Here is a 27814-nt window from a genome sequence, read left to right as displayed (position 1 = left end):
TTCAGGTCAATGTGGCAACATTCACCAAAACATACGCGTGGATGAGTCTTACGCTGCTTCTTCTTATATGTTACATCTGCGATGCAAAGATCCTCTCCCAGTCTAGCACCGCGTACTATATTGCACAATGAATGTCCACGACACGATTCTGGAAAAGGTGGACCTGTCCCAATCTCTCGAGAGCCATCCCTCAATGAAGCCTTACGTAGAAGCTAACATTCACTATTACCTTCACTGTGATTGCACCAGCCTTTGGCTATCTGAAGGATACTATTTGAGGACCAACATCTCATTCGACCAGGCAGTGGTTATTCTTATACTATGGAGGCATGGACTAACTGCTAGGCACTGACGAGGTAGTTACAATGACAACGTGCTCTCGACAAAACTAAGACCGAGTGGCGCCGCGTGTAGAGCTGACGCCTCACAGCGCCAGAGATCCGGGTTCGATCCTGACCTGGTGTGCTATCTGTATCTGTGCGCGTTCTCCATGTGATCGCGTGGGTTTCCTCCGGGTGCTCCAGTTTACTCCCACGTCGCAAAGACGTGCTTGTTTGTAGGTTAATTTGCCTCTGAAAATTGTCGCTAATGTGTGGGGAGAGGATGAGAAAGTGGGATAACCTTGAACTAGTGTGAACGTTGGCCCATGTTCATGCTGTATCTCCGAAATAAATTAAAAATCCACAAGCGCTATAAGCAAATCATGGTTAGTGTCCACATCTGGAATATTGTGTACAGTTTTGGTCTCCTAACTTGAGGAAGGACATCCTTGTAATTGAGGCAGTGCAGCGTAGGTTCACGAGGTTAATCCCTGGGATGGCGAGACTGTCATATGAGGAAAGATTGGAAAGACTGGGCTTGTATTCACTGGAGTTTAGAAGGATGAGAGGGGATCTTATAGAAACATATAAAATTATAAAAGGACTGGACAAGCTGGATGCAGGAAAAATGTTTCCAATGTTGGGCGAGTCCAGAACCAGGGGCCACAGTCTTAGAATAAAGGGGACGCCATTTAAAACCGATGTGAGAAAAAACTTTTTCACCCAGAGAGTTGTGAATTTGTGGAATTCTCTGCCACAGAGGGCAGTGGAGGCCAAATCACTGGATGGATTTAAGAGAGAGTTAGACAATAGACAATAGGTGCAGGAGGAGGCCATTCGGCCCTTCGAGCCAGCACCGCCATTCAATGTGATCATGGCTGATCATTCTCAATCAGTACCCCGTTCCTGCCTTCTCCCCATACCCCCTGACTCCGCTATCCTTAAGAGCTCTATCCAGCTCCCTCTTGAATGCATTCCGATAATTGGCCTCCACTGCCTTCTGAGGCAGAGAATTCCACAGATTCACAACTCTCTGACTGAAAAAGCTTTTCCGCATCTCAGTTCTAAATGGCCTACCCCTTATTCTTAAACTGTGGATAGAGCTCTAGGGGCTAGTGGAATCGAGGGATATGGGGACAAGCCAGGCACGGGTTATTGATTGGGGACGATGAGCCATGATCACAATGAATGGCGGTGCTGCCTCGAAGGGCCGAATGGCCTCCACCTGCACCTATTTTCTATGTTTCTACGTGTCCGCTCTCGGGATAAGCCACACCGGCCGACATGTCCCGACTACACTAGTCCCTCCAGCCCACGACATTGTTCTAACCACAGTCGTAATGTCCGGATGCAATGGTCAGAGGGTTCATTTGCCCAACATCTTTGACCCATTGAACCATTGAATCTAATTACCAATACATACTGTTCTAATGATGAACATAAAATGCTGGAGTAACTCAGCGGGTCAGGCAGCATCTCTGGAGAAAAATAATAGGTTTCGGGTCGGAACCTTTCTTCAGACGGAAACGCCACCTATTATTTTTCATCCAAAGATGCTGCCTGACCAGCTGAGTTGCTCCAGCATGTTGTGTCTATGTTCGATATAAATTACATCTGCAGTTCCTTCCTACACCCTACTCTGAGCTCTGCAATGAATGGACAATGAATGTTTACTGAATGGACAAAGGGCATGATGGAAAGATGTTCTTAAACGATCCTTGAAAAGAAAATTAGTATTCCTATCGAATTTGCCCTTGCCCCAAGACCGCTCAAAATGCAAAGGAACATTCAGGGTAGTAGTGGGAATGCAAGCAGAGCCCATCGGCGAGGCCCACGCAGGTAAAGCGGAAGCACCTTTTGCCCCCCTGGAGGCAGGGGAAGTTGCGGGTCCTACTTTGGGTCCCAGAAGCTACCCTCAAACCCCAAGGAATTGCAGTGTACGACCGGTCTATGATCCGGTGGGGCTGCCTTGGGAGGAAGAGAATACCGAATTCTCATTGAAACGCTGAAGATCACGAAGAGCAAGGATACGCTTGTACAAAAAAGGTCGCAATACGGTCTTTATATTTACTGGCTCCAATAAACGTACAAGAATTGATACGTTGTTAATACAGAACCAAGAGAAAATGTCAAATTGGGATTCCAATTCCTTGCTATGAAATTGGTTGACAATGTAATATATTGGCCTTGTCGTTCAAAACCATTTCTAACAGTAATTGTATATTCTGGAGTAAAACTCAAACTGCTGGAGAAATTCTTGCGGTTTCTTCCCACAATCCAAATACGTACATATTAAGCTAATCGTTTTGGTATGATTGTAAATCGAGCCTAGTGTGTGTAGGATAGCGTTAGTGGCGGGGGTCGCTGGTCGGTGCGGACTCGGTGGGCCGAAGGGCCTGTTTCCGCGCTGTATCTCCAAACTAAACTAAACTAAACTAAACTAAACACCCCTGGAGCTGGGAACCAGAGGAGGAACACCTTTCCAAAGATCAAGTCATTCTTATCCGTTGAGACTTTCACCGCCTTTATACATTTCCTATATACATGTGGCATGCATTACCCGCCATCAGTATCCATGGGCTAGTTGTACATTTCTATCGAGCGGTAGACACACAATGCTGGAGTAACTCAGCGGGTCAGGCAGCATCTCAGGAGAGATGGAATGGGTGACGTTTCGGGTCGAGACCCTTCTCGGGCTGCCTGTCCCGCTGAGTTACTCCAGCATTTTGTGTCTGCCTTCGATTTTAAACAAGCCTCTGCAGTTCTTTCCCACACACTTTCTATCGAGCGGGGTGGGGGGAATTGAAGGGGTAACAATATACTGGTACGGTTTCTGCATTCCAGTAAAGCATGGAGCGGAACCATCGCGGAGTTTACGTTGCGACTGGATAGAGATACAACTGTACCGAAAAAATAGATCTTCTCCGTGCCGTGATTTAACCGTGTGTCGATGTGAAATTTATTCGGGAAATATAATTGTCGGAGTGTCTGCGCGCTATTTCTTTCAAAAACTGCAGATATGCTTGCGTTATTTATTGTACTGGAGTACTAGGAGATATTTAGCGACCTTCCGGAAAATCAAGCGCCGTTGGAATGCGAAAATGGAAGTTACATTGACTAATTGGCCCATGCTGTTGCCCCTGAGCCATGGTTTTCGCTGCAATACGGTAGAACTACCCAGCGCGGGTCATTTCCAATTGCAAACACATGTGTGCAGGTATGCCGGTGCGGCCACGGATACATTGACGACCCACCACACAGAGTGTGCCAGCACGATATTGTAGCCAATTACTACATTGTCATCCCAATGCACTGCACATGTTTGCTTTTGTAGGACTGGTAATTTCGTGTCTTACAGTAATTTTGGCATTAGTAGCATCCGCTACTAACTCGAAATACAGACAAAAACGTAAAGACACAAAAAGCTGGAGTAATGCTTCAGACTGAAGAAGTGTCTCGACCCGAAACGTCACCTATTCCTTTTCTCCAGAGATGCTGTCTGACCCTCTAAGTTACTCCAGCTTTTTGGTGACTATCTTCGGTTTAAACCAGCATCTGCAGTTCCGTCCTACACAAAAATGTCAAGACATTTTTTTTCGAACTATACCCTGATTTTGCTAACTTTAATGCGAATTTTTAAACGGAATATGAAAATGGAATATAAAATGGAGCATGATAAAATAGAACCCATCGTGGTATTAAATGTCTTCTTGTTGGAGTATATTATTTGTAATTTGTCCACAGAGCTTTGAAGCAGAATCCTGTACTTAAACAAACGGTGTGTAAAATCGCCGTCTGCACGATTCCACAAAGATTCAAGCTCTTATCCTAAGTAAAATTCACGCGACCTTCTCAATTGTTTTTCTCAATGCCAGGATAGTAACTCAGAATCAATTTCAAATAACGAACGCGTCTAGATAATAGCGGAGGCCAACAGTTACTCGTACAGGTAAACAATGCAAAAATACAAACTGGAGGTTTGCATTGCTTTTGTGAAAACTAAGGCAGAATTGGCTATACCAAACAAAAGGGTTTGCATCTTTAACCGGCTTCGAACGCTCCCAGTTTCCATAATCATATACCTAATATGTTATTATCGACAACCGCATCAACTTACATTTTCTATAGCGCATATAATGCATTAAAACATTCCAGCGCGCTTCACAGGAACGGAACCGAAGACAATAGCCCAACATTCTTTGCTTAGTTACCCGCACGGCTTGCTTGATGATCTTCTGGTGCACCAGCTTCTAGCAATTTCTTTTGAACTTGGTCATGCCTTGTGAAGAAATTAGCCGATTGGATGGAACGGAAGGCGTCCAAATCTGGCATATCGCAGGTGCCGAATTGCTTTAATCAAAAACCTTCCTTTGAAACAGTCGGTGAAAGTCAACAAAAATACCTATGTTGTAGAAATTTAAAAAAAAACAATCAAGCAGTAAAATATTGAATTATGGCGGGATGTTGTACATCTACATTATAAATAACACAATAATTAGGCGCACGTAATAATTTTAACATTATCTTCCATTACTTTTTTATATAGAAATTAAAAATACCAAGGCCGACACTTCTAATTTGCTTTTGATAAGTTATTCATACATAACTTGATCTAGAAAATGCATCTTTCCCGACTTTTGTGATATTTCTAAAATGTAGCTGTTAGCATTGGCTGCAAATTCCAGCGATTCACCAAGTATCTGTCCACCCCAAAGGCTTGGATTTGTGGACCGTTTTAGAATTGCATTATGAGACAGCGGGCGCACAATGACAAGATTTTAACGAATGAGGCTTGTGTAGGAGTAGTTTAAATTGAACATAAGATCGTAAACAACCTTAGCCGAAATAATACACAATGCTTGAGTTTACCATGTGTTGAGAACATTGACATGGGATATGGGAATAATGCATAATATGATAAGTTAATTATTTTCTTTTAGTATTCAACGCTCCACACCAATCAAGGAACAATATATCTCATGGCACGATGTAATTAGTTTATTACTGGCAATCGTTGTTTTGCGTGGCACCGAAGTAAAGGATACCATTACCATCAGGAAATGCAAATGAGAGAATATAAACAATGCGGCATATAGTGCTACAATAAACAGGAGATAGGCACAAAGTGCTGGAGTAACTCAGCAGGACAGACAAGGAACAGGTGACGTTACGGGTCGAGACCCTTCTTCAGACACCTATTCCTTTTTTCCGGAGATGCTCTCTGTCCCGCTGAGTTACTCCAGCATTTTGTGTCTATCTTCGGTTTAAACCAGCATCTGCAGTTCCTTCCTACAATAAACAAATGCAGACTATAGTGTTGCAAGTGTGTAGAATGTAGCGCTCCATCGCGTTGGGGGTGAGTAGCAAACAGTTCACGTGGAGGGAGGGAATGGCTGCCCTCAAATGGCTGTCCACGATTTTGTAAGCTTCAGCCGATTCATCGGGGGAACAAAAATCGTCTTAATCGCTACAATAGAAACAAAAACGCACAAGCAACAACATTAAAGATTTCTTTAGAGGGGCTAATCAGTATTTTGATGTTTAATTGTATTTTACTTGTCGAAACTTGAGAAGCAATACATTGTGAAGTTTTTTTTACGAATGCAATCATCGATCAGACATATATTTCCTCACACACAATCCTTCCTGTCAGTCTGAAGAAGGGTCTCGACCCGAAGCGTCACCCATTCCTTCTCTCCAGAGATGCTGCCTGACCCGCTGAGTTACTCCAGCATTTTGTGTCTCCCTTCGATTTACTTTCCATATTTCCCTAATATATAGCAACCGTCAAACCTTCCTCTGCCTGTTAAGGCACCTTTACTTTGCTCGTGGGGAATGACTTGCCACGAGCTATCTTTTTTCCCCCCAAATGCAACTTCGAAACAAATTGTTAACTGCAGGTGAACAATGCCAATCGATGAAGGATCAGGTTGAAAAAGAAAAAGAAATCTTAAACGCGCCAGTGGAATAAAGCACAACTTTATTCCACGCAGACTATAACAGCAGTCCGCGCCTAATTTGCCGGTTCTTTGAAAGAAGTACGACTTACAGAGGAAAATGAGCTTTAAGGCCAAAAAATTGTAAAGCCGTCAATGTTAATGAGGTCGGGGATTAAAACGTGAATTTCTTTACCGATGTTTACTCATGACTCTTTATCTTAAGATAGACACAAAACGCTGGTGTAACTCAGCAGGACAGGCAGCATCTCTGGAGAGAAGGAATGGGTGGCGTTTCGGGTCGAGACCCTTCTTCAGACCCTTCTCCAGCCCGACGAAGGATTACGACCCGAAACGTCACCCATTCCTTCTCTCCAGAGATGCTGCCTGTCCCTCTTCATTGTTCGCCACTATAAAATGGGATCGATCTTTTGCCTTGTTTTTACTTTACTCATTATGAAGTTTACCAAATACCAAAGGGTTTCCAAGTGAGTCTTTCCACATATTTTAACTCAGCTTTCTTAGCGGGTCCGAGAGATAAGGTTTTATTACTCGGACGGCAAAAATAAACTTACAATATTGGGACGAACCGCATGCATTTGATGTAGAATGGAAAACTGGGCCGATCCCCCAAACAAAATGAGGGATTGCGATCATTTAATAGGCAACTCTCCTGAGCAATGAAAAAACTTTCAGGCTCTGGCGACATGTAGAAGTTTTAATGTTTGAAGATACTAAAAATTTAACGTGTTGAATGGCGGGAATAAAGGTATAAACTTTAATCAAAGAAAAGGTAACAGAAAACTAATCAAAACTTGTCTTCGTGTCTGGTGCCCTAATTACGTTAGGGCATGATCTATTATTCTGACATTTACATGACATCCTAGGTAACATGTGAGGACTTATAACTGTGATTTTAAAATGGTGAAAGCGTAAGATACACCAGCAGCCAGACAAAAACATCACGTTTAGCGGGGAAGACGTTTTATTACGCGAATTAGTGCTCTCCATTTAACGTCTAGCTCTTACGCCATTAGAATTACCGTGACATTGCAATATCCCATTAATAATAATTTAAACAACAATTATGGATTCTGTTTATCTGTCTTAAGCGGCGGACTCAAGCTAAAATGTGTCTTTTCTTGTAAAGCCTGCTTGGAATTCTAAAACATAATCTGTCTTCTCCAATAACTGGTGCAGAAAGGGACATATTTGGACATGTTCCCCGTTGCACGTTCAAGCTGAGGTGCAGGAAAGAGCTCATATCATGAGGTTTAGTGACTGTCAGGCTCATTCGTAGTTAGCAGTACTCCATCGTTTTCAATTCGAGGGGAAAAAAGAGAGCAATCTGCAATTAGAATAAACATCTTGGAAAAGTAAAACAAATATTTAAGAATATGCACAGAAATTTAATAACGCAATTTCTGACGACTTAAGAGATTTAATCTCATCCTCATCCGCGGAAATAAATCTAGCAGCAGCAAAGTCCCAACCATATACCCAGGCGGGCTTTCAATTGTTGGAATATGTACTGAACTGTGAAAATAATTTAATGTTATTTAATTGTAGGACGTCTTACAGGTAGGAGCTACCCTGATAGGCAGCACAATATCGCCCACACCCAGTCAAGTTTGCTTGCTGTAAAACCCCTATTCTACCCTATTCGGGCTTCGACCCGAAACGTCACCCATTCCTTCTCTCCAGAGATGCTGCCTGGCCCGCTGAGTTACTCCAGCATTTTTGTATCCATCCCCTATTTACAACTCTACGATTACGACATGGCCTTATAATTTGGCTTGTCAGTCAGTTGGGAGAAAACGGTCGGCGTAAATGCTAATTGTCAATAATCCACACCCCTGTACAACAAAGCGGACCCCAACTCGACATTTAAAAATACGATATGAAATTATTTCGCCCTGAATGGTTACGTTTGCTTCACCACGCAAGGCGCAACTTACGAGCAGTCATTCAGAAAATGGACAAAAGTGAAGCAAAATATCCGATGGGACTGCAAATGATTGAACTCATTCGCATTGTTTAAAACTGTCACGGGCTGTAATTGCCAGGAACTAAATCCGAGCCCGGCGTAACGTACAGAAATATTGTTTGACTGTATTTGGTGGGGGGAGGGGATAAATGTCCATTTGTAAGCGGACATAATGTGTCTGATCCAAGAGGCAGCTTTACGCGGACCGAGGCAGTGGAAGAGACAATGTTTGTTTCTACTACTTTGCACAATGAATGTTTCAGACGACTTTGTCTGCGGTTCCAACTTTGCACTTCGAATCCATTGAATGGTTGTCAATTGCTTCATTGCGTTGTTAATCAGGAGAAAATCAGCGTCTCCTTTCGGAAATATATATTTCTCACTCCATGTCTGTTTTCAGGTTTATTTAAACCAGTCTCAAAACCGAGCAGATCACTACTTTGGAACAGGGTCGGGACTTAATCTCACAATGGTTAGACAAGGGGAGAAATGAGCCCTGAGCGTGCCTGTCGCCGTGACTATTGCTGGGGGGATTGCAGAGTTCCAGTAGTAATGTGGAGGCGAGTGAATAGTGTTGTGTTCAATTGCAAACCTCCATTTTCATCATCCGAAAACGGCCCATTTTAAGGGGGACCACGTGACATTAGAGGCTCAATTTGGGGGATAATATATATTTTAAAACACACACATCCTAACATTGTTTATTGTTGCATACTTCCCCATTGGACATGCTAGAAGCGTTAACGATGCAGAGCGAAGTCAATAAACGAGAGCCGTGCGTTTGTGAATCCTGCACACGATGAGAACGCGGCCGCAGAACAAATAAATACCTTTATTATGTGATGGCTTTCAATAAACTGCGCCAAACAGGAATTTAAGCACATGAAACCTATTGCAATTATCGAACGGTGTTTATTGGTCTTCGTTTTTGTTTTCTCGCGCGTCCAACTTTTTTGGTATATTTAGGTCGCTTAATAAAAGCTGGGAGGCGTTAGATTGGAAGCGGGGATCGGCGCAGTATTGGCTGGGGTTCGGGCTCCTGCGGTGACGGGCGGGATGTTTTTCAGTTAATGTAGAGCAAGGGCGGCCGCGATAGGCTGTTGGAGGCGCGGGGAGTTCCCTTGCAGGGCGGGGAGAGAGAGCGAGGGGATTGAGAGAGAAGGAAGAGAAATCACGTGAGTTAATGATGTTGCGAACCTCCCAAGTCTCGCTCCCTGCCCACTGCATCGAAACGCTCAGAAATCCGGAAAAGCTGCAAATCAACACAAGCGAATAAGCGACCCGGCTGCCGGTCGAGACGGCGAACCCGAGGACGGATCCTGCTCGTTACAATGGCAACTCGCTTTACATCGTAGGGGAAAATGTGCAGAAATGACACTATTCATCGCGTCGAAATGAGAAGCCGCCGTGGTGCCGGGCACTGAGAGAGCGTGTGTGGGGGACAGAGAGAGAGAGAGAGAGAGAGCGATCGGCCATCGCAGCGCCTGCATTCAACCTGTTTTTGCTGGCGATTTTGTCTTCCTTTTCTCTTGTGTTGTGTGTCGTGGGCACGATGATGCAGCACCCCCTGGAGCTGGGGGCTCACTACCTTCCCCACGAGCCGATCCACGACTACAGGTCACACCGGTACAGAAGCTTCATGATCGAGGAGATACTGACGGAACCCACGGGCTCGGGCAAAGCCGCCAACGGAGGTGAGCTCCTGAAATTCGGTGTCCACGCTCTGCTCAACAGCCGGCCCTATCACGGCCATCTCGGTAGGTGCAAACTCTCCCGTCTCCGCTTGTACGTTTACATCGACCTTACCAAAACGCGGCGTCCAAATTCTCGGAAGTATTCCTATGTATAAACAAATGTAAGGCATTTTCCACCGTCGGCGGTCGTTGATCGAGCAGACTGGACCGAGAACAGGCCTCCTCGCCGCCAGGATATCCATTCTGAAGCAGAAAGTGGTGTAAACTTCACCCAGTTTTACGCGTTAAACGGCACACGGCGGTAAACACACAAAGCAACGCACCGATCCGGATTAGACAACGGCACAAATCGAATCAGAGTATGTAATGAAAGAGTAGATACGGCAAATAATTGGGAGAGGCCTAGTGAATGAGGTGATGAAATCTAGGCAAAGCCGCAAGCTTTCCGATACTGCAAGATCAGCTTTATACAACAAACGCGACATAGATTTCACATGGCATGTCTAACCTAACATAAATATATCCGCTGATTAGTTTTCTTTTAATATTAATAAGATCCCGACCACATTTGCGTTGTATAAACACTATCATCCCAGGGCGGAAATATATGGTTTACAAGTATTCTGACCCCAAAACCCCAGCAGAATCGAACCATTTATTTAAACGAGTGCAACCTCATCCTTTGCAACACACGCACACATGCAAAACGGGCCGTGTTACACCGAACTTCAACATACTCTGAAATCAGCGCTGGCTTTAACTAACACAAATCCACAGAATATCTCCTAAGCAAATACTACGATTCTTTTAATCCATATGCCAAGCCATTGCTCATTGTAAAAGAACAGTGAATGATGTGGTAAATAGTATAATTTCCTGTTTCCTACTGAGTATAAAGGCAACCTTGTAGTACCACTGAACTGGATAGATTCTATACGTCGCTGCTATACCTAGACCAAACTAAACTAAACCACTAAAGAACAATTAAACAGTGCTGCAAGGACGATAAAAGATCGGAGCCGTTTTATAAGGAAGTGTGCAATGTAATTTAAAATGCTTATCTATTTATATGTGCATCTGTATCTACATCACCCTGGTAAAGATATCTTGAATCTTGAATCTAGTGGAACGACAAAAACGTATGCTGGATTTGCGTGCAAAAAAAACCCCAGAACGTGCCATTTAGAGTTCACTCACAGAATTATTTGACGAGTTTATTGTTGTGTAAACGAGGGCAGTTTTAATTTTAATATCTAAATAAGATCGAAGATAGACAAAAGGCTGGAGTAACTCAGCGGGTCAGGCATCGTCTCTGGAGAAAAGGAATAGGTGACGTTTCGGGTCAAGACTTCTTCAGACTTCAGACTTGTATTTTTAATTTTAGTTCAGGCTCAGTTTTAATTTTAATATGTGATTAAGGTGGTTGAGTTGAATGTAACCCTGACTAATGTTGTGTCCGTCCGTGATGTTTGTAGCTGGCTTGAAATCGGATCACGCTGGAGTTTTCAAGTTTCCGTTGGGTCCGATCTCCTGCGGCCTCGCCGCTCCCTTGGGTTCGGCGTTAATCTCCGGAGGATCGAGCCTGGCCAGCGGTCCTCATCACCCGCTCGACCTGCACCTCCGGTCAAAGCTCGAACAAGGTCCAGACCCGGGAAACAAGGGGAAAAAAGGCAGGAGGAGCCGGACTGTCTTCACTGAACTACAGTTAATGGGCCTGGAGAAAAGATTTGAAAAGCAGAAATATCTCTCAACGCCAGACAGGTAACTCGGAACAATTTACAGATGTAGAAAACTCGAGACAAACTCAGTTTACGGTGTTCAGCGTCGTAGGATTTCATTTTACATTCCTCGAATGTACATTCCACAACTAACACCATTCTAATAGTTTATTGAATTCAGACCTGTCGTTTTTAGTGCGAGCACTTGGAGGAAGCCCCCTCTTTCACCTTACAATCATTTTAACCTCACTCCATCCGGCACCATGAGAGAGTATAGGGGGGACCGGGCAGGGACGAGGAGTTAAAATGATAACAACAAATGAAAGAGAAATAGAACATTGCACGAACTGGCACAACAGTAAAAGGAACATTTTCACTGGCGTGTGGCGTCAATTTGACACAGCGGTGGACACAGCGTGGCGCTCGCTAAATCTGGACACGCAGACGGTTCTAACAGCAGAGAATATCATTCACAATCACGGCGGCTTCAGAATGAGTATTTGTGGGGAAGCGAGCGAAAGGGTTGCGAAAGGAAATCACTTGATTTCTCAACGCGCAATCTTCACTTACACGTCTAACCGATCTTCAAACAGCGGAGTAATTATGACAGCAATGTGTTTAATTGTGCTTGAAATTATATTTTGTTTTCCCCAATGTGTTTGCTTGTTTTTAAATGCAGGATAGATCTAGCAGAATCTCTGGGTCTCAGTCAACTTCAGGTGAAAACTTGGTACCAAAACCGAAGGATGAAGTGGAAGAAGATAGTAAGTATTCCGGCCAATGGATTTTTGAACAAGAACCTTTAATGGCGGCGTGTTGATCAATATGATTTCTTCTTGAAAGGTATTGCAAGGCGGAGGTCTGGAGTCCCCGACAAAGCCGAAAGGGCGCCCAAAGAAGAACTCAATCCCCACCAGCGAGCAGCTTTCAGAGCAGGAGAAGATGAAAGAAGGCGAGAAACAGACGGATAATTCCCCATCGCCTACCGAAGTGAACCAGGAAGAATAGCGCGTACGGATGGGCAAAACAGAACTATTGACACACACGGACCGGCGTTGCCAGCGTTGACCTTGAAGCTCCAGCGCTTGTCAAAAGGCGGAATTTACACTCAAACCGTAAATGTCAGCTCCACGTTTGAAATCAACCGTTTTGTCACTTTCCAAGCGCCAGCTGGCGGAAACTTCCACTAAAAGATTTGTCTTTATTACATTTCACTCAGTTTGGACTTTGGATCAATTTCCCATGAACACGGAAGTCTGTTGTAGAAAGTCCATATTTTGTTTTAATGGAATTGCTTTCAGCCCATACATAAGGTGGGCTACTCAGAACGAAACTGAAAATTGCTTAGTGGTTGATCACGATGGAACTTTCCCTGCGATTATACACGGCGTAGCATTTTAGCGCCTTTCCCACCCAAGTTTCGGGCTGCATAAAATTAAAACTGAATCAATGTAAGTTTTACATTTCGTAACAGTCTTTCCAGCGCGTTCTGTCTTTCTTACAAATGTCAGTATTGTTGAGAGAGATGCAATTTATTTTCGGTTTCAGCACGCACTTCTGTGGTGCCTCTCTGTCAAGTTAGCTTTATAAATATTTTGACCAAACCGATTGGATGGTAGGTAGAATGTGTTGTGTTTCAGCGAGGAAGGGTACAGCTGCAGCAGCAGATTTGAAGTATTTTGTACCAAGCACCGAATTTATAAATGATTTCATACACTTGTAAAAGAGAGACGCTGTAAATATTTCTTGCAGCGATGACTGGCCTTTGCCAAAGAGAGCGAGGAAACCTTGATATCTAATTAAATGTGCCTGTATTTTTAAAAGTTATATTTCCGTTTATACTACCCTTACATGGATACAAATAATAAAAGATTATCTGTCCTTGTATTTATTTTTTTATCTTGTTGCTTTTTAAAATTCTGGGCGCGTTTAGACTAGAACATATAAATCATTTTAATTAGAGGTGGATTGGTACTTTACATGCAAGTTTAAACCTCAGGGCGCATGTGGCAAAACAATGCGATATTTATATTTGGTCCCTCGCATTCCTGCCTTTCACGTATTACGTACCGCGCAGTTGTTCGACCGCATAGAACTATTGGGTCTTATGCGAGCTCGTAGTGGATATTAAGCAGATATAAACGGTTCACATTCCACTCATTTAAGGGCGGAAGGACACACGGTTAACTTCAGGCGAAACTGACATATAAAACTCGTTCTTTCACATGGAGTCTGCTTTATTTTCAGTTAGTTGCTGCCTCTCACAGTTGTGTAGTCCATGCCCGCTTACCGTCGCCAGCTACTGAAGTCCATTACAGGCCCTTCTTCCCTTCTAATTAACTGGCTCTATTTGTACCTGCCAACTTCAACGATTTTCCTCCCGGATAAATACATTCCATCCGATTAGAATCGATTCGAAATACAGCTAAGTGTGATTATCTGTTCTGACTGATTAGGGGCAAAAACACGTGTAAATTCCTAGATGAGTCCCGTAAATTAAAACTTGTAAAACTATTAAAGGCTCAGGAAATGTAGGATTAACTATTAGTGACGTAGACCGAGGAGCTCTGTTTAGAATTGAAAGGTTAAAATTGGACAGTTTATTACTATTCCAGCTCAACCATTCGGCATTGCGAATACGAGTGGTGTTTCTAAAACGGAGAGAGATACTGACCACATGGAAGTGCGGCTGATCCGAGGGCGGTGATTCAGCGTTACGGGTCTACAGTTTACTCTTAAGCGGTCCAGTGCCACAAGACCTTTGCCCCGGTCAATTATTAAACAAAAACCTAAACATCTATAAAAGTCTGTGTCAGTCAAAAACATTACACGTTCAATAGTGATATGTGATCTGTTGGAATAGCAGGCATGTGGGACTTCCCGACCAAGAACCATTATACATTTTTGCATTTTACATTTTTGTTAGCATTGGCGTTCTAGAATGTCAAATCCGTTTTGAATTTTGTAAAGATATGAATACGTTATAAGAATAATCTATACACTGTATATTTGTGGATTATTGTCGACGCATACTTAATTCGAAACCACACTAATATAAACAATTAAACATTTTGTCACAATGTTTAACATCTCTCTGTTTTCTTTGATGTTTAACCCAAAGTGTTTTGACGGTTTACATTGTAAACAAATTAGTTTGAACATTCTTTACCTGTTACGCCTAAAAACCCGTTGACTAACAGATCCATCGAGGGATAATGATTGCCTAGGATAATCATTCTCGTTTATAACCGAGAAGGTAATAATGGATGGGTGGATTCTGGATCCCGTATCTTTACGGCCCGAAAAAACTGAGTAGTATGTAATGTAGCAGATATCAAAGTACATTAGCAATGTTATCGCAATTCGCCATAAAAATAATTGCTGCAATATACTGAACATTGAAAAGTGAATGTTTCAAATGTAAACACTACCATATTGCAGAAGGATGTCCACAGTACTTGGAAGATAAGGTCCAGTTATTATGAATCTCGAGTATTCATGTGACACGAATTGTTACACATCTGGAAACGTAATCCACGCAGAGAATGGTGAACCGCTATGTGGCTACAAATTGCAACAGGAAAGTACGGTGGATGATTTAAACATCTTAAAAAATATCAACGAAAGTAGGCGATAATGTTATTCCCAGGATAGCTTTAATTTAGACGTGATTTAAATGAAAGATTATTAAATGGAAATACGATCATATTACGACAATTAATTCATGAATGAATAATAGGTTAGAAAAAAGCCAAAACTCAATAATATAAAGCAAATATATTTAATTTGATTCTGAAAATGTTCTTGAAATATCTGAATGTGAGGGAAGTGGACGACTTGGTAATATCAATTACAAGACGTGTGTTGAATGAAGTTCGGACCTTCGCGATATTTAATAAGAACAATGTCCTAAAACGGCTGTGTCCCCAATCATCACGTTTCGTAAGCAGCGGATTTGTTTGAGGCGGTTAAAAAATTCACCCAATTTGTATTTCCACGGGCTCGCTTGGTCTATTTCACCACACGGACGAAAATCTGACCCAAGTGAAGTTCGATTGTTTCAGGGAAAATACATTGCATTTCAAAACAGAAGCGCACATACAAAACAAAAAGGCACAAGAAAACATAAAACGAGGAGGAAGAGACGATGGGCAAGAATATCCATCCACCATTCGCTACTTTAAGCAGCTTGCCATATTTAATGAGCGCTAAAAATTAGGAAAGTACTAACTTTTCCCTGGAGTTATATCAAATTAAGTTAAACAAAAACAGACAAAGAACCTTAGTAGTCAAAAGGTGAAAAGGTACACGTTACAGGTGTGGAAAGGCAAGGCTGCAGTTGGCGTGATTGGCATTTACAAAATAACAATGTCAGCTCTGTGCTCCCGTGAAGGATTCGATCTGATAGTTATCAGATGAGCTACTGGCCAGACCCAGTAAAATCAAACACAGCTGGCCAGTATTATGCCAACATCCTAACACTTAGTATTAAAGCACCATCCAAGCCAAGCACTTGCCTAGTCTTTCTAAACACATACGTTTAGAAAAAAAAGAACCCATTGGCATTCGAGTGCTTCAAACTGCAATTATACAACTGTCGCAACTCAGTGTCCGGCGAAAGAACGAAGGCGAAACTTTAATTTTATAAAGGATATATTAAATACTAGATTCAGTCCGTGGGCAATCTATGAGAAATTCATTGTCATTTGTAATTTCGACTTAGTAAATACCTCAAGTAGTCAGTCAAAGTAAATTAAACTTTGATAGATGCATTTTCTTACAACACACATGTCTTTGTTAAGACATAGTTTTATTTTTTTTGTACGCGATATTCAAGATTCAATTTATTGTCACATGTACCAATTAAGGTACAGTGAAATTTGAGTTGCCACACAGCCATACTGTGTAAAAAGTAACAACGCACACAGCCACATGAAATAAAATGTAACACAAACATCCATATTCGGATTGCAGATATCCCGTCCACCCATCTGCCTATGAGGTTGGTAGTCGGTTCAATCATTGATTTCTAGAATTAAACAACAGAGATGCAGCCTGGCAACCCAGAGCTGGATTCAAACGAAGGCATGGCTACCAAATCGGTGCACAACTGCAGCAGGGCAAAGAAAAGGTGACACGCCGCGCAATAACGGTTGGTATGCAGCGCACACATGTTGGAATTAATGTCGTGAGATGATTAGGTTAAATGGGCAATTAACCTTTCATTTCATTGGAGAATTTCTCCTAATTTGGCCTAATGGCTAAAATTATCACGACTATTTAGCAGAATGATTGTAATGACATAACCCCTTTTTCTCTTAAAACAAAAACATTCCGAACACGTCGTTAAGAAAATAATCGAGGCTTCTCAGAGATGGGACGATCATTCCGGCGAGCGTTTCTACCTCCTACTATGTCATGCCATTTTTCCAGATAAAGAATATGTGCCACATAACACAGTCCTCTTATGCTTTCATCAATTTCCCCAAATTATTTTGTATGCAGCACCCTGAGTACACGGAGATACCGAGGGTGAAACTCTCTCTTCTTTCTACTCCAGTTACGTTGTCATTCATGTCTTCTCAACCATTAAATGTAATGTTTGTTCGCGGTGCATCGCAGGGAATGCAATCCCCTGCCCCTTTCAAACAGATTCCAGTGAATGAAATGTTTCCACAATAATGCTGTATCACGGACAATATTTCTCACAGCTCCGTCCGATTTCAGCATCAAGCCTCTTTAGATCAATATAACATAATCTTGAGTACAGATTTACAATGATAATAGCCGTGACATTGCACAGAAGAGCTACCCTCTCAAAACGTACAAAACGCCAGACAATGTATCAGTTTAACTGTCTTTTAAAAAAAAAACTTGGAGATGTTTTAGTTTTAATTTTATACATTTTCAATTCCTGCTATAGTTATTATCACGCGGATGTGTGGATTAGTGTCCATGAACTACAACAGAATTAAACCGTGTTTCACGCACATTAGCCACGGGGCTACCAAGACCTTCGCTGCTACCAAGACCACCTTTAAAACATCTTTTATCTTGAATCGTTTATAACCGCGAAGCGCTGAGCGTTGGCCTGCAGACGGAGAGCCCAATAAATAAAACGACGTTGGATATGTTTAGACAAGATCCTCGTAATAACAATGCACGGTTGATTAGATACACGCCCATTTTAATTGCGATTATTCGAGCAATTGTGAAATATCACGGTGAAAAAAAATAGTATAATAGATAACTGTGTCGTATTTTGAATTTGAACTTTCTTGAATTTACTACCGAGCCGGACAGATATATATTCAAGTGATTGTATATATATATATATAAATATATATAAACATATATATATATCATATATATAAAATATCACATATATATATATATAAAACCACACACACACACACACACACATATATATATATATATATTTATATAGATATATTCAAGTGATTATATATATATATATATATATCCAAGTGATTACATGGACCAAAAATGAAAACAATATCCCTCGTTTCCCTTATATTTAACACCAATTTCTGAATTACTACTACATTGTTAATAATCCTGAATCAAGCACCACTTTGGTACTGGTTTATTATTATAACGCGTACCGAGATACAATGAAAAGCTTTGGACTGGCGGATACACTTATTCTTAACTTTGCCCCATTCGGTTAAGGCGCCATTGCACTTTAGTATTTATTTTACAATTCTCCAGATTACACGACACTCTTTACACCATTATGCGTTATGGTCTTGCATTCGTTGCTTGTATTTATTGTGGCTTTTATCGTGACCTTATATAGCGTCTACTCTGATGTTTCATGCGAGCAAGGTGTTTCATTGCACACTGGCGTACAGGATAATATAGCAATATGTCTGAATGTGAAGATTGGATATTAGTTAGGATATTATTATGAGGTACGTCATCCAGTTCCCAAGCCGTGGTTGCCAGAGACCATGAAAAATACTTTCACAGTTTCAACACAGTCCAGTCTGTTACGAAGCCAATTACAACATCGCCATTCACAAAATCCACACGCGCAGTTCCCGGCCAGATTCATATATATTTTTTATTAACTCGCGCTTTTCATCCTCAAAGCATTGTGGCCCGTGGATAATGTCCTCTTATGTTCCACAAAGCAAAGTGCAAAAGATAGGGTGCGAATTATTCATTTCTCCACGGTTTGCGTATGACCCCAGAGTGTGTATCCGTGGACCTGTAAGCGACTGTTTACAGGCAGTAATGGGCATTGCTGAAGTGTGTTGGCAGAGGCAGGACTCCGTGCTTCACATGTCCTAATCTGACGGTCTGAGTAAGGTGCACAGTGGGGCAGTGGATGTGTTCTGCAAGTGCAACCCGAACGTTTATAGTGTATTCGCTGCTAGAGATATAGATCTCCCGCTGCGCCCTCGCGTGTGGCTAAATAAATCCACCCCCACATGATTCACCTTCGCTTTTGTCCCCAACATGTGAACGTGCTTCTGCTACCAGCCGACACTTCTCTCCGCTTGACAAGTCAACCATTGTTTTGCTGCACACCCAAGATAATACACAGAGCTGCACAATTGGCAAGAAAACGTGCCTATATATATTTTTAAAAATGGAAACGTCATTCGAAATCTCGTTTCTCATCCTTACCTAAAGAAGTCAATTAGCCCAAAGTAGCCTAAGTATTGACATGTCATGTGCAAGGACTTATTTTCATGGAGGCAGTCCCGAGTGGGACTCCAATAAATTACAACTTTATTGAACTTCGCAGCCTGCAGTTTGGCTTCAGTTTGTCGTCTTTCCATCCATTGATATTTACGGTTAAATGTGGCAAACTGGGTTCTTCTCCAGTGTTTTATTGAATAATGAGTTGACATGGATAAATCCATATGGTTATCCGCAGTGTGCACAGCTTGGATTGGAATAACCGAATTCTGCTGATGGATGAGAACTCGTTTCCAACCTGTTAGTGTTTTTGTGCAGTTGTCTGATACTGGGGTGAAATGTTTCGAGTTTCTGCACGGATTTTGATGGCTTTATTAGTGCCAGGAGTAGGGGATTCCTGGTCCGTAAGTAGCTCGTAACATTGGGTTCACAAGAAGACTTTTCTTCAAACCTTGTGTCAGGCGTGGTCTTAAACGTTGTGGCTACCACTATCCCGGAGACAGTCCAGCATTCAGTCCCCTTCTCTCCCTCGGGCGGCAATGTTTAAGATCACACCAAATGCTTACAATAAGGAAATCGAATTAACACAGAATGCTTGCTGATTGCAGATAAGCCTATGTACCTGTGAGCGCTTGGTTTTTAATAATATCTAAGTGGCTGTTTCGCGGCAAGTAACGTCGCCGAAGTTAGAGGTGTAAACGCCTCTTTCACTGGGTACTCTTAGAGTAAAGGGTCTAACTTTAACTTTTGCGGTCCTCCATCACCTCCAACCCTCAAATCCTCACAAACTGACCGTGAAAAGTAAGCGGTGTAAAGTTAAACCATCTATTTCGTTCCTATCGGAAACATGGATGGAAATCGGAGATACAAATAACATTGTCCCTCTTTCATAGAAATAAATATTTATTTCATTTAGACCTGTGATCACTGTAGGAGATATTGGTTGAGCGACAAGGTAGCAAGGTAGGTGTCAGAAGGAACTGCAGATTCTGGGTTTAAACCGAAGATAGATGGACACAGAAAGCTGGAGTAACTCAGCGGGACAGGCAGCATCTCTGGAGAGAAGGGATGGATGGCGTTTCGGGTCGAGAGCCTTCAAGGTAACCGGGCAGGTGAAGTGCCCAGAGCCCAGGTTGACCAAAGCCATCTGCAGTATTTCATGTCATCCGCCGAAGCGGCATCTGGAGCCGGTAACGGGGACCCACGTTGTAAACCTTCGCGGGACGGTGGACGCATTCATTTAGATCGCTTTGGAAATATGCGTTTCAATTCTTCGTCCCTGCCAGTCTCCTGAAATGAATCGAAATCTATTATGAACTTACGAACTATGAAATGTTCAGCGCCTACTAAAATTAAAAAAATAAAAACGGCCAAGTCCTGATGCTGCACAGAAACCATTGCGTTTCCCCAGCCTCTTAATCTCCAGTTGACATTCAATGGCCAGGCAATTTAGTGTTTCCTGTGTAGAATAATTATATATATACTGTATATATATATATATATGTATATATGTGTGTGTGTGTGTGTGTGTGTGTGTGTGTGTGTGTGCGCGTGTAAACATATATACACAGTAAATATATGTACACATGTGTATGTGTGTATATATGTATGCGTATATATATTCTATATAATGCATTAATTGATATAATTCTCTCATCGTAACCTTTGCCAAAGGTCCCGCCGTCGAACCACTAAACATCTAAGGAATCGCTAATATTTTACACTTATAAACCCGCAGCCACCTCATAATTATTTCTGACAGAAAGTGGCGTGTGTCGTGAGTTGGGCCAGTGGCGGTTAAAATGTTTCTAAATTGATAGGATCAGTTGTAGAACTTAATTGACCCACATTAAATTTGTGCTCAGCTTACCTTTTCATGGTTTATGCAGTGACTAAAAGACCAACTCGATATATATTAGACTGTAAAGCACAGTTTTTATTTATTTGGAGCTCATTCCTGTCCGTGCTTGTCTTAAATCAACCTGCACGGGAAATGGCTCCTGATAATAATGGTTATTGTGAATTCATGTAAAAATGAGCAATCCTTCGAGTGACTATAAATTCCTGACCATTGCAAATTATTTTAACTCGGAGCTTTTTTTTTACGTTGCAATTCCCTACAGACATAATCATTAGTCAAATAAATCCACCTTTAGTAGGAAAGCATAATAAATATGGATTTTCCCCTCACATGGAAACTCTATTTACTTGTCTTGTGGCAGCATAACCTAATTCAAAAACAGTCGGACCCAAATAGCAGCGCTGATTTATATCAGGAGTTGTCCTTTTATAACATAGAACTTCTAAGTTCACATCTTTTTAAATTGTAAGGCTAATAATCTCCCCCTCTGAAACAGGATAAAAAAGAGTTGTGTCTTTCTTAAATGTAAAATATTAGATGTCAATGGCATAAATTCCAAACAGAATTATCGTTATTTGGAACAATATTTCCACATTAACAAAATGTTTTCAAAGGTTTTATGTCCAATATTTTTTAGATATTAGTGACCTTCTTGAAAATAAAACAGAACACAAGAAAAAACTTTTGCCAACAATAACAATTATTTTTCACATTGGGTTGATCATAATCAGTATGCATTTTCCTGCTTGTTTTATGATTACATTGGGTGGATTGGCAATAGCTTCATGGTTGGACAAAATGACGTGGTGCACTGGGACAGCGCTGGGAATCACTGGGAACAAACTGGGAATCACTCTGCTTGTTCCAGGGATTCACATGTAAAATAAATACAGTCAAAAACTATTTGAAGAACCACATAAGCTTCTGTGTTTTTGCCATTAACTTTCCCTCACTGCTTACTCTAAAACATGGACCATGGAAAAGTACATCATAGCAGCAGGCCTTTGATTCACAATGTCTTTGCCGGATATCACACTGTCCACCCCCTCTACATGATCCATATCACTCCATTCCCTGCATGTCCATGTGCTAAAAGAAAAGTCTCTTAAATGCCATTGCCTTCACCACCATTCAGTGCATTCCAAGCACCTAACACTTCCTATGTTAGAAACTTGCCCCACACATCTCCTTTAAACCTTGCTCCATCTTACCTTAAATCTATTCCCTCTAGTGTTTGAACATATAACCTAATGTATTTATTCGACTCCAGTTGGTAGGCCACTGAGATACACTTTCACGTTTTCTGCATTGACTTCAGTGGAAAGAAAATTGTACAAGTTGTAAACACAGCAGGTATATTGCTTCACCAGATGAACTTTTATTCGATTATGCACCAAATATCATCTAATTATATGAACTGCACTTCAGGACTTAAAAAAAAAGTGACGAGGAACTATTAAAATGCAAGGTAGACACAAACGGTCTGAAGAAGGGTCTCGACCCAAAATGTCACCCATTCCTTCTCTCCAGAGATGCTGCCTGTCCCGCTGAGTTACTCCAGCTTTTTGTGTCTATCTTCGATTTAAACCAGCATCTGCAGTTCTTTCCTACACTATTAAAATGCAAGCTGTTTTTTGCTTTTAAAAAACATCAGCAATGCCATGGATTCTTATCAAACTATCATTAATTGCCTGGGTTCTGCAGTATGTTTACCACAAAACTATCAGTGTTAATTAACCTTAACCAAGGAATAACACATCTTTAAGACTGTCCAAATTTAGTTGAATAATTTTTGTGATTCATTGTTATACTGTTTTGCATGTAACTTTGTACCATTCAAGGGAATTCAGTGACTTGACAAAACAAAACTGATATGCATGATCAAAGCTGACTGGGAAATAGACCAGAAACGACGCACAATTTTGCATGAATTATATGTTTAATGGTGTATTGAGGCTTAATTATTGTTTAGCAAGTTCTCCGGCCCTTACAAATTGATTTCATGTGTGCAGATTATAATTTCCACACATATGATTGTAAAATATAATGGATTTTAAAATAAAATTGTCCAAACACTCATTTCAGCTTCCATATAACAATATGTATACATCCAGATGTTTATTTTTTATTTTGTTCAAAGTTTAACAATTTAATTGGAAATGTTTCCTTTTCAATGTATTTAAGAATCTTTCAGTATGATTGGGTTCTCAACCTTCTTGGTGATATTGCTGGTCACATCTGGGCCCTTTGAACTGGCAATTGACAGCACTAGGCATCATTAAGGTGGATGTCAGTCTTAGGACTAAAACATGTAAACATTTACCTGCAATTTTCTTTTACTCTGAAGTTCAATATATATTTTCCCTATTTAAGAATAGTTTGAAGTTAAAGAAGAGTTTTAATTCACCTTCTGCAGGGACTGTTGGATCTTCATGAGATTTTTATTTCAGTTTTGCTGTTAAATGCAAATTGTCATTTCGCGAACTAGGCAATGGAAATAGTGCAATTACGTGCAACTTTTAATTCAGCTCACAGCTTAATGTTACAAAGTGGTCTTTAATTTCAAATATACATTGTACTTTAAAATTGACAATAATTGCTAGAAAGTGTTTACATTTTTCTGTGTTCTAACATGTTCAAAGTTAGAAAAAATCTTAGATTTTAAAATTTTTTAATTTTAGAGATACAGCGCGGAAACAGGCCCTTCGGCCCACTGAGTCCGCGCCGCCCAGCGATCCCCGCACATTAACACTATCCTACACACACTAGGGACAATTTTTACATTTACTCAGTCAATTAATCTACATACCTGCACGTCATTGGAGTGTGGGAGGAAACCGAAGATCTCGGAGAAAACCCACGCAGGTCACGGGGAGAACGTACAAACTCCGTACAGACGGCGCCTGTAGTCAGGATCGAACCTGAGTCTCCGGCGCTGCATTCGCTGAAAGGCAGCAACTCTACCGCTGCGCCACCGTGCCGCCCTTCTCTATGTTCCTCTTCTTCTTTCGTATGTCAACTACTTGACAATCGAAAGTGGCAATTGGTGCTTCAGAGTACCGTTGTTGACGCTTTGCTGCAAATTTTTGCCAGTTCCATCGAACTACCCAGGGTGGACGATGAGGACGTAAAGCAGCTCCCACCCCTCTTCTTTGCTCATTTATCACTTGGAAAATGTCTCATCAGAAACATTAAAAACATTTTGAGCATAGCAAATGTGGTGAATTTTGCTGCTACTTTAATTGAAGATGACGATGAGTCCTAAAATATGTTAGGCCAGGAGAGATAAGTGGCTATCTTTTCATTGGAATATATTCACTGATCATTTGATACACAATGTTTTGCAAAACACTTCACACACAGGTCTTGATTAAAGAAGAGATCTCAGCCACCAATTTTCTAATTCTAACAGTAAAGGATATATAATAGCTTCATAAGTAAACACTACATATATATGGCAAATGTTGTGGTTATCTTTCACAAAGAAAAGTCTCTCATGTTTAGAGCATTGCAAGACAATATTTTAAAAATTGTTAGAAGCCTTCAAATATCCCGTATTACAAAATAATTTCAATTTATTTTCTTTGGAACAGATCAAGTTTTATATAATCCAGGCAGCATTCTGGTCATCCTATTCTGCACCCTCTCTAAAGCCTCCACATCTTTTCTTTTATGGGGTGATCAGAAGTGCACATGATACACCGAAATGCAGCCTAACTAAAGTCTTATAAAGCTGCAAAATGATATCCTGACTCTTACACTCAATACTCCAACTGATGAAGGCAAGCATACTAGATATATCCTCTTTACCTCTCTATCTATTTGCGTTACCATTTTCAGGAGCTATGGATTTGAACCCTGAAATTCTTCTGTACATCAATGCTTTTAATCATCTTGCCATTAATTACATAATTTCCCCTTACATCCAATGTCCCAAAGTGCAACACCTCACACAGGCCCGAATTAAACTCCATCTGCGATTTTTCTGCCCATTTCTGTAGCTAATCTACACCTCGCTGTATACTTTGAGTCGTCCTCACTGCACACAAATCTAATCATTTTGGTGTTGGCTGAAAATTTACTAACTGACCCATCCATTTTTACATTCAAATTGTTTATTTTACTTTATTTCACTTTAAATTACATTAATCACAGTAGGTTTATATATTCAGACTAAATTTATTTATTTTTAACATTTCATTCAAATATATATTATATTTAATAATTTGAGAAAATGGGAGCATGTGGCCTGTCCTTCAAAATGATCATGGCTGATCTGCCCCAGGCCTTATCTTCTTTTCAATGCTAGTTCCCCAGAGCTATCAATTTCCTAATATTTCAAAACAATTACACTTCTTCTTTAAATACCTTTTGTGATCTAACTTCCACAGAAAGTAGAGAATTCTAGAAGTTCACTACCCTCTGCATGAAGAAATATCTGTGTAGCTCAGTTTTTCTTGATTAGTACGACGTCAGGGGTCATGGGGAGAGACAATAGACAATAGGCAATAGACATTCGGCCCTTCGAGCCAGCACCGCCATTCAATGTGATCATGGCTGATCATTCTCAATCAGTACCCCGTTCCTGCCTTCTCCCCATACCCCCTGACTCCGCTATCCTTAAGAGCCTTGTTGTCACCTTTCCCTCAGCTAACAAAGAACCATTCTACATTTCCTTGATAGTATAAGAAAATAACTGCAGATGCTGGTACAAATCGAAGGTATTTATTCACAAAATGCTGGAGTAACTCAGCAGGTCAGGCAGCATCTCGGGACTTCTTCAGACTGAAGAAGGGTCTCGACCCGAAACGTCACCCATTCCTTCTCTGCAGAGATGGTGCCTGTCCCGCTGAGTTACTCCAGCTTTTTGCGTCTATCATTAGTTAAAGCAATACTGGCTCACCTTTAAACCACATGCCAAATGAAACAATAATATCTCTGTAATAATTGGAAGGAACAATCCAAATGAAACAAATTAATAGTTAAAAATGCCAAGGGGAGATCTTAGAGGAAAGAGCTTGCACAATGTAAAATTGCTTTAGGTTCAGCATTAATTAGGTCATATAATTCCATAGCATTATCAAATTCTATTCCTGTTTATTAACTAGGATAAATGGAGTATACTATTAATATTGTGCTTTAATAATCTGAATTACTTAAAGTTTTTGCTAAAATCTCACTGCAGTGTTCAGCCACATTTTAAATTATTTACTTGAAGCAAAAAAACCTACAATTGCTGGAAATGGGATGTAATGATTATAATTATAAATTCTTTACTACGTTCTAACTGAATTAAGCTGGTTTCTTTAACTTTGCATTTGTTTGGTTTCTATCTTTGTATTTTCTAATGTACTCGAACTTCCACTTTGTTTTTCCCCGTAATTTGGTTGCTCGTCAGTGGGTTAATTTTCAGTCCCTTTCTCGGATGTTCTGTCCACCTCTACAAAACACAAAAGACCACCATGGAGATATTGAAGTGGAGAGTTGTTGGATGCCCAGGGATGTGATCTGTAGAAGGCAGTGAGTAGCTGCAGTGCTTCTCTGAGGAGAATTGTGAGCCAGTAATGACCTAATTCAAATAAAACTGGAAAAAGTGGTACGTTGGTCAGAAGAGCACAATTTGTGGCAGACGGAATTGGAAATTTGTTGGAAAAAATACATTGAGAGATTGTTATACCAGTGTTGGATATCAGTCATTAATATGATATCCAGTGAGAGCTCGGCAACACCCTCTCTCGCTGTGATTCCTCCCACTCTCCTGCACTTCCACCGTTTTAACCCAGACCCAACCTTTCCTTCACTTGTTCATATCTTTAGACAATAGACAATAGGTGCAGGAGGAGGCCATTCGGCCCTTCGAGCCAGCACCGCCATTCAATGTGATCATGGCTGATCATTCTCAATCAGTACCCCGTTCCTGCCTTCTCCCCATACCCCCTGACTCCGCTATCCTTAAGAGCTCTATCTAGCTCTCTCTTGAATGCATTCAGAGAATTGGCCACCACTGCCTTCTGAGGCAGAGAATTCCACAGATTCACAACTCTCTGACTGAAAAAGTTTTTCCTCATCTCCGTTCTAAATGGCCTACCCCTTATTCTTAAACTGTGGCCCCTTGTTCGGGACTCCCCCAACATTGGGAACATGTTTCCTGCCTCTAACGTGTCCAACCCCTTAATAATCTTATATGTTTCGATAAGATCTCCTCTCATCCTTCTAAATTCCAATGTATACAAGCGTAGTCGCTCCAGTCTTTCAACATATGACAGTCCTGCCATTCAGGGCAGGAGAATGGGGTTAGGAGGGAGAGAAGGATCAGCCATGATTGAATGGCGGAGTAGACTTGATGGGCCGAACGGCCTAATTCTGCTCTTATCACCTATGACATGAACTTATAACCTTTTACATGATCACCCCTTACCTTGTAACCATGTCCCCTCATTTTAAACTGGAAAAATGATCTTTTGACAGCAACAAGATGTCAAATACTGACAAATCAGTGTTTGGAAGTGGGTCTCAAATGCTGCCTCTTCTTCAGGTGTGAAGGTAACTAAAAAGGATCTTCATACTAGTGTGGTACTTCACAGGTGAGGCAGCATCAGTGAATGGGGAAAACTGTGTTTTATGCTT

The 27814-nt window shown here is 41.2% G+C and overlaps 2 protein-coding genes across 2 annotated transcripts in view; one reads left to right on the top strand and one right to left on the bottom strand.

Annotated features, from left to right (window-relative positions):
* ptpdc1a (protein tyrosine phosphatase domain containing 1a) overlaps positions 1-27814 on the bottom strand; it is a 293396-nt gene that overhangs the window by 186892 nt on the left and 78690 nt on the right. The window lies entirely within an intron of this gene.
* barx1 (BARX homeobox 1) lies at positions 9478-13501 on the top strand. Its single transcript, XM_078413777.1, has 4 exons — positions 9478-10000; positions 11413-11698; positions 12335-12419; positions 12499-13501. Exons 1-4 carry the CDS (start codon positions 9796-9798, stop codon positions 12661-12663), a joined length of 741 nt encoding a protein of 246 aa, XP_078269903.1. The 5' UTR covers positions 9478-9795; the 3' UTR covers positions 12664-13501.

This window comes from Rhinoraja longicauda, chromosome 17 (genome assembly GCF_053455715.1).
Source record: "Rhinoraja longicauda isolate Sanriku21f chromosome 17, sRhiLon1.1, whole genome shotgun sequence".
NCBI classification, from domain to species: Eukaryota; Metazoa; Chordata; class Chondrichthyes; order Rajiformes; family Arhynchobatidae; genus Rhinoraja; species Rhinoraja longicauda.
This window is presented reverse-complemented; position numbering and strand designations above follow the sequence as displayed.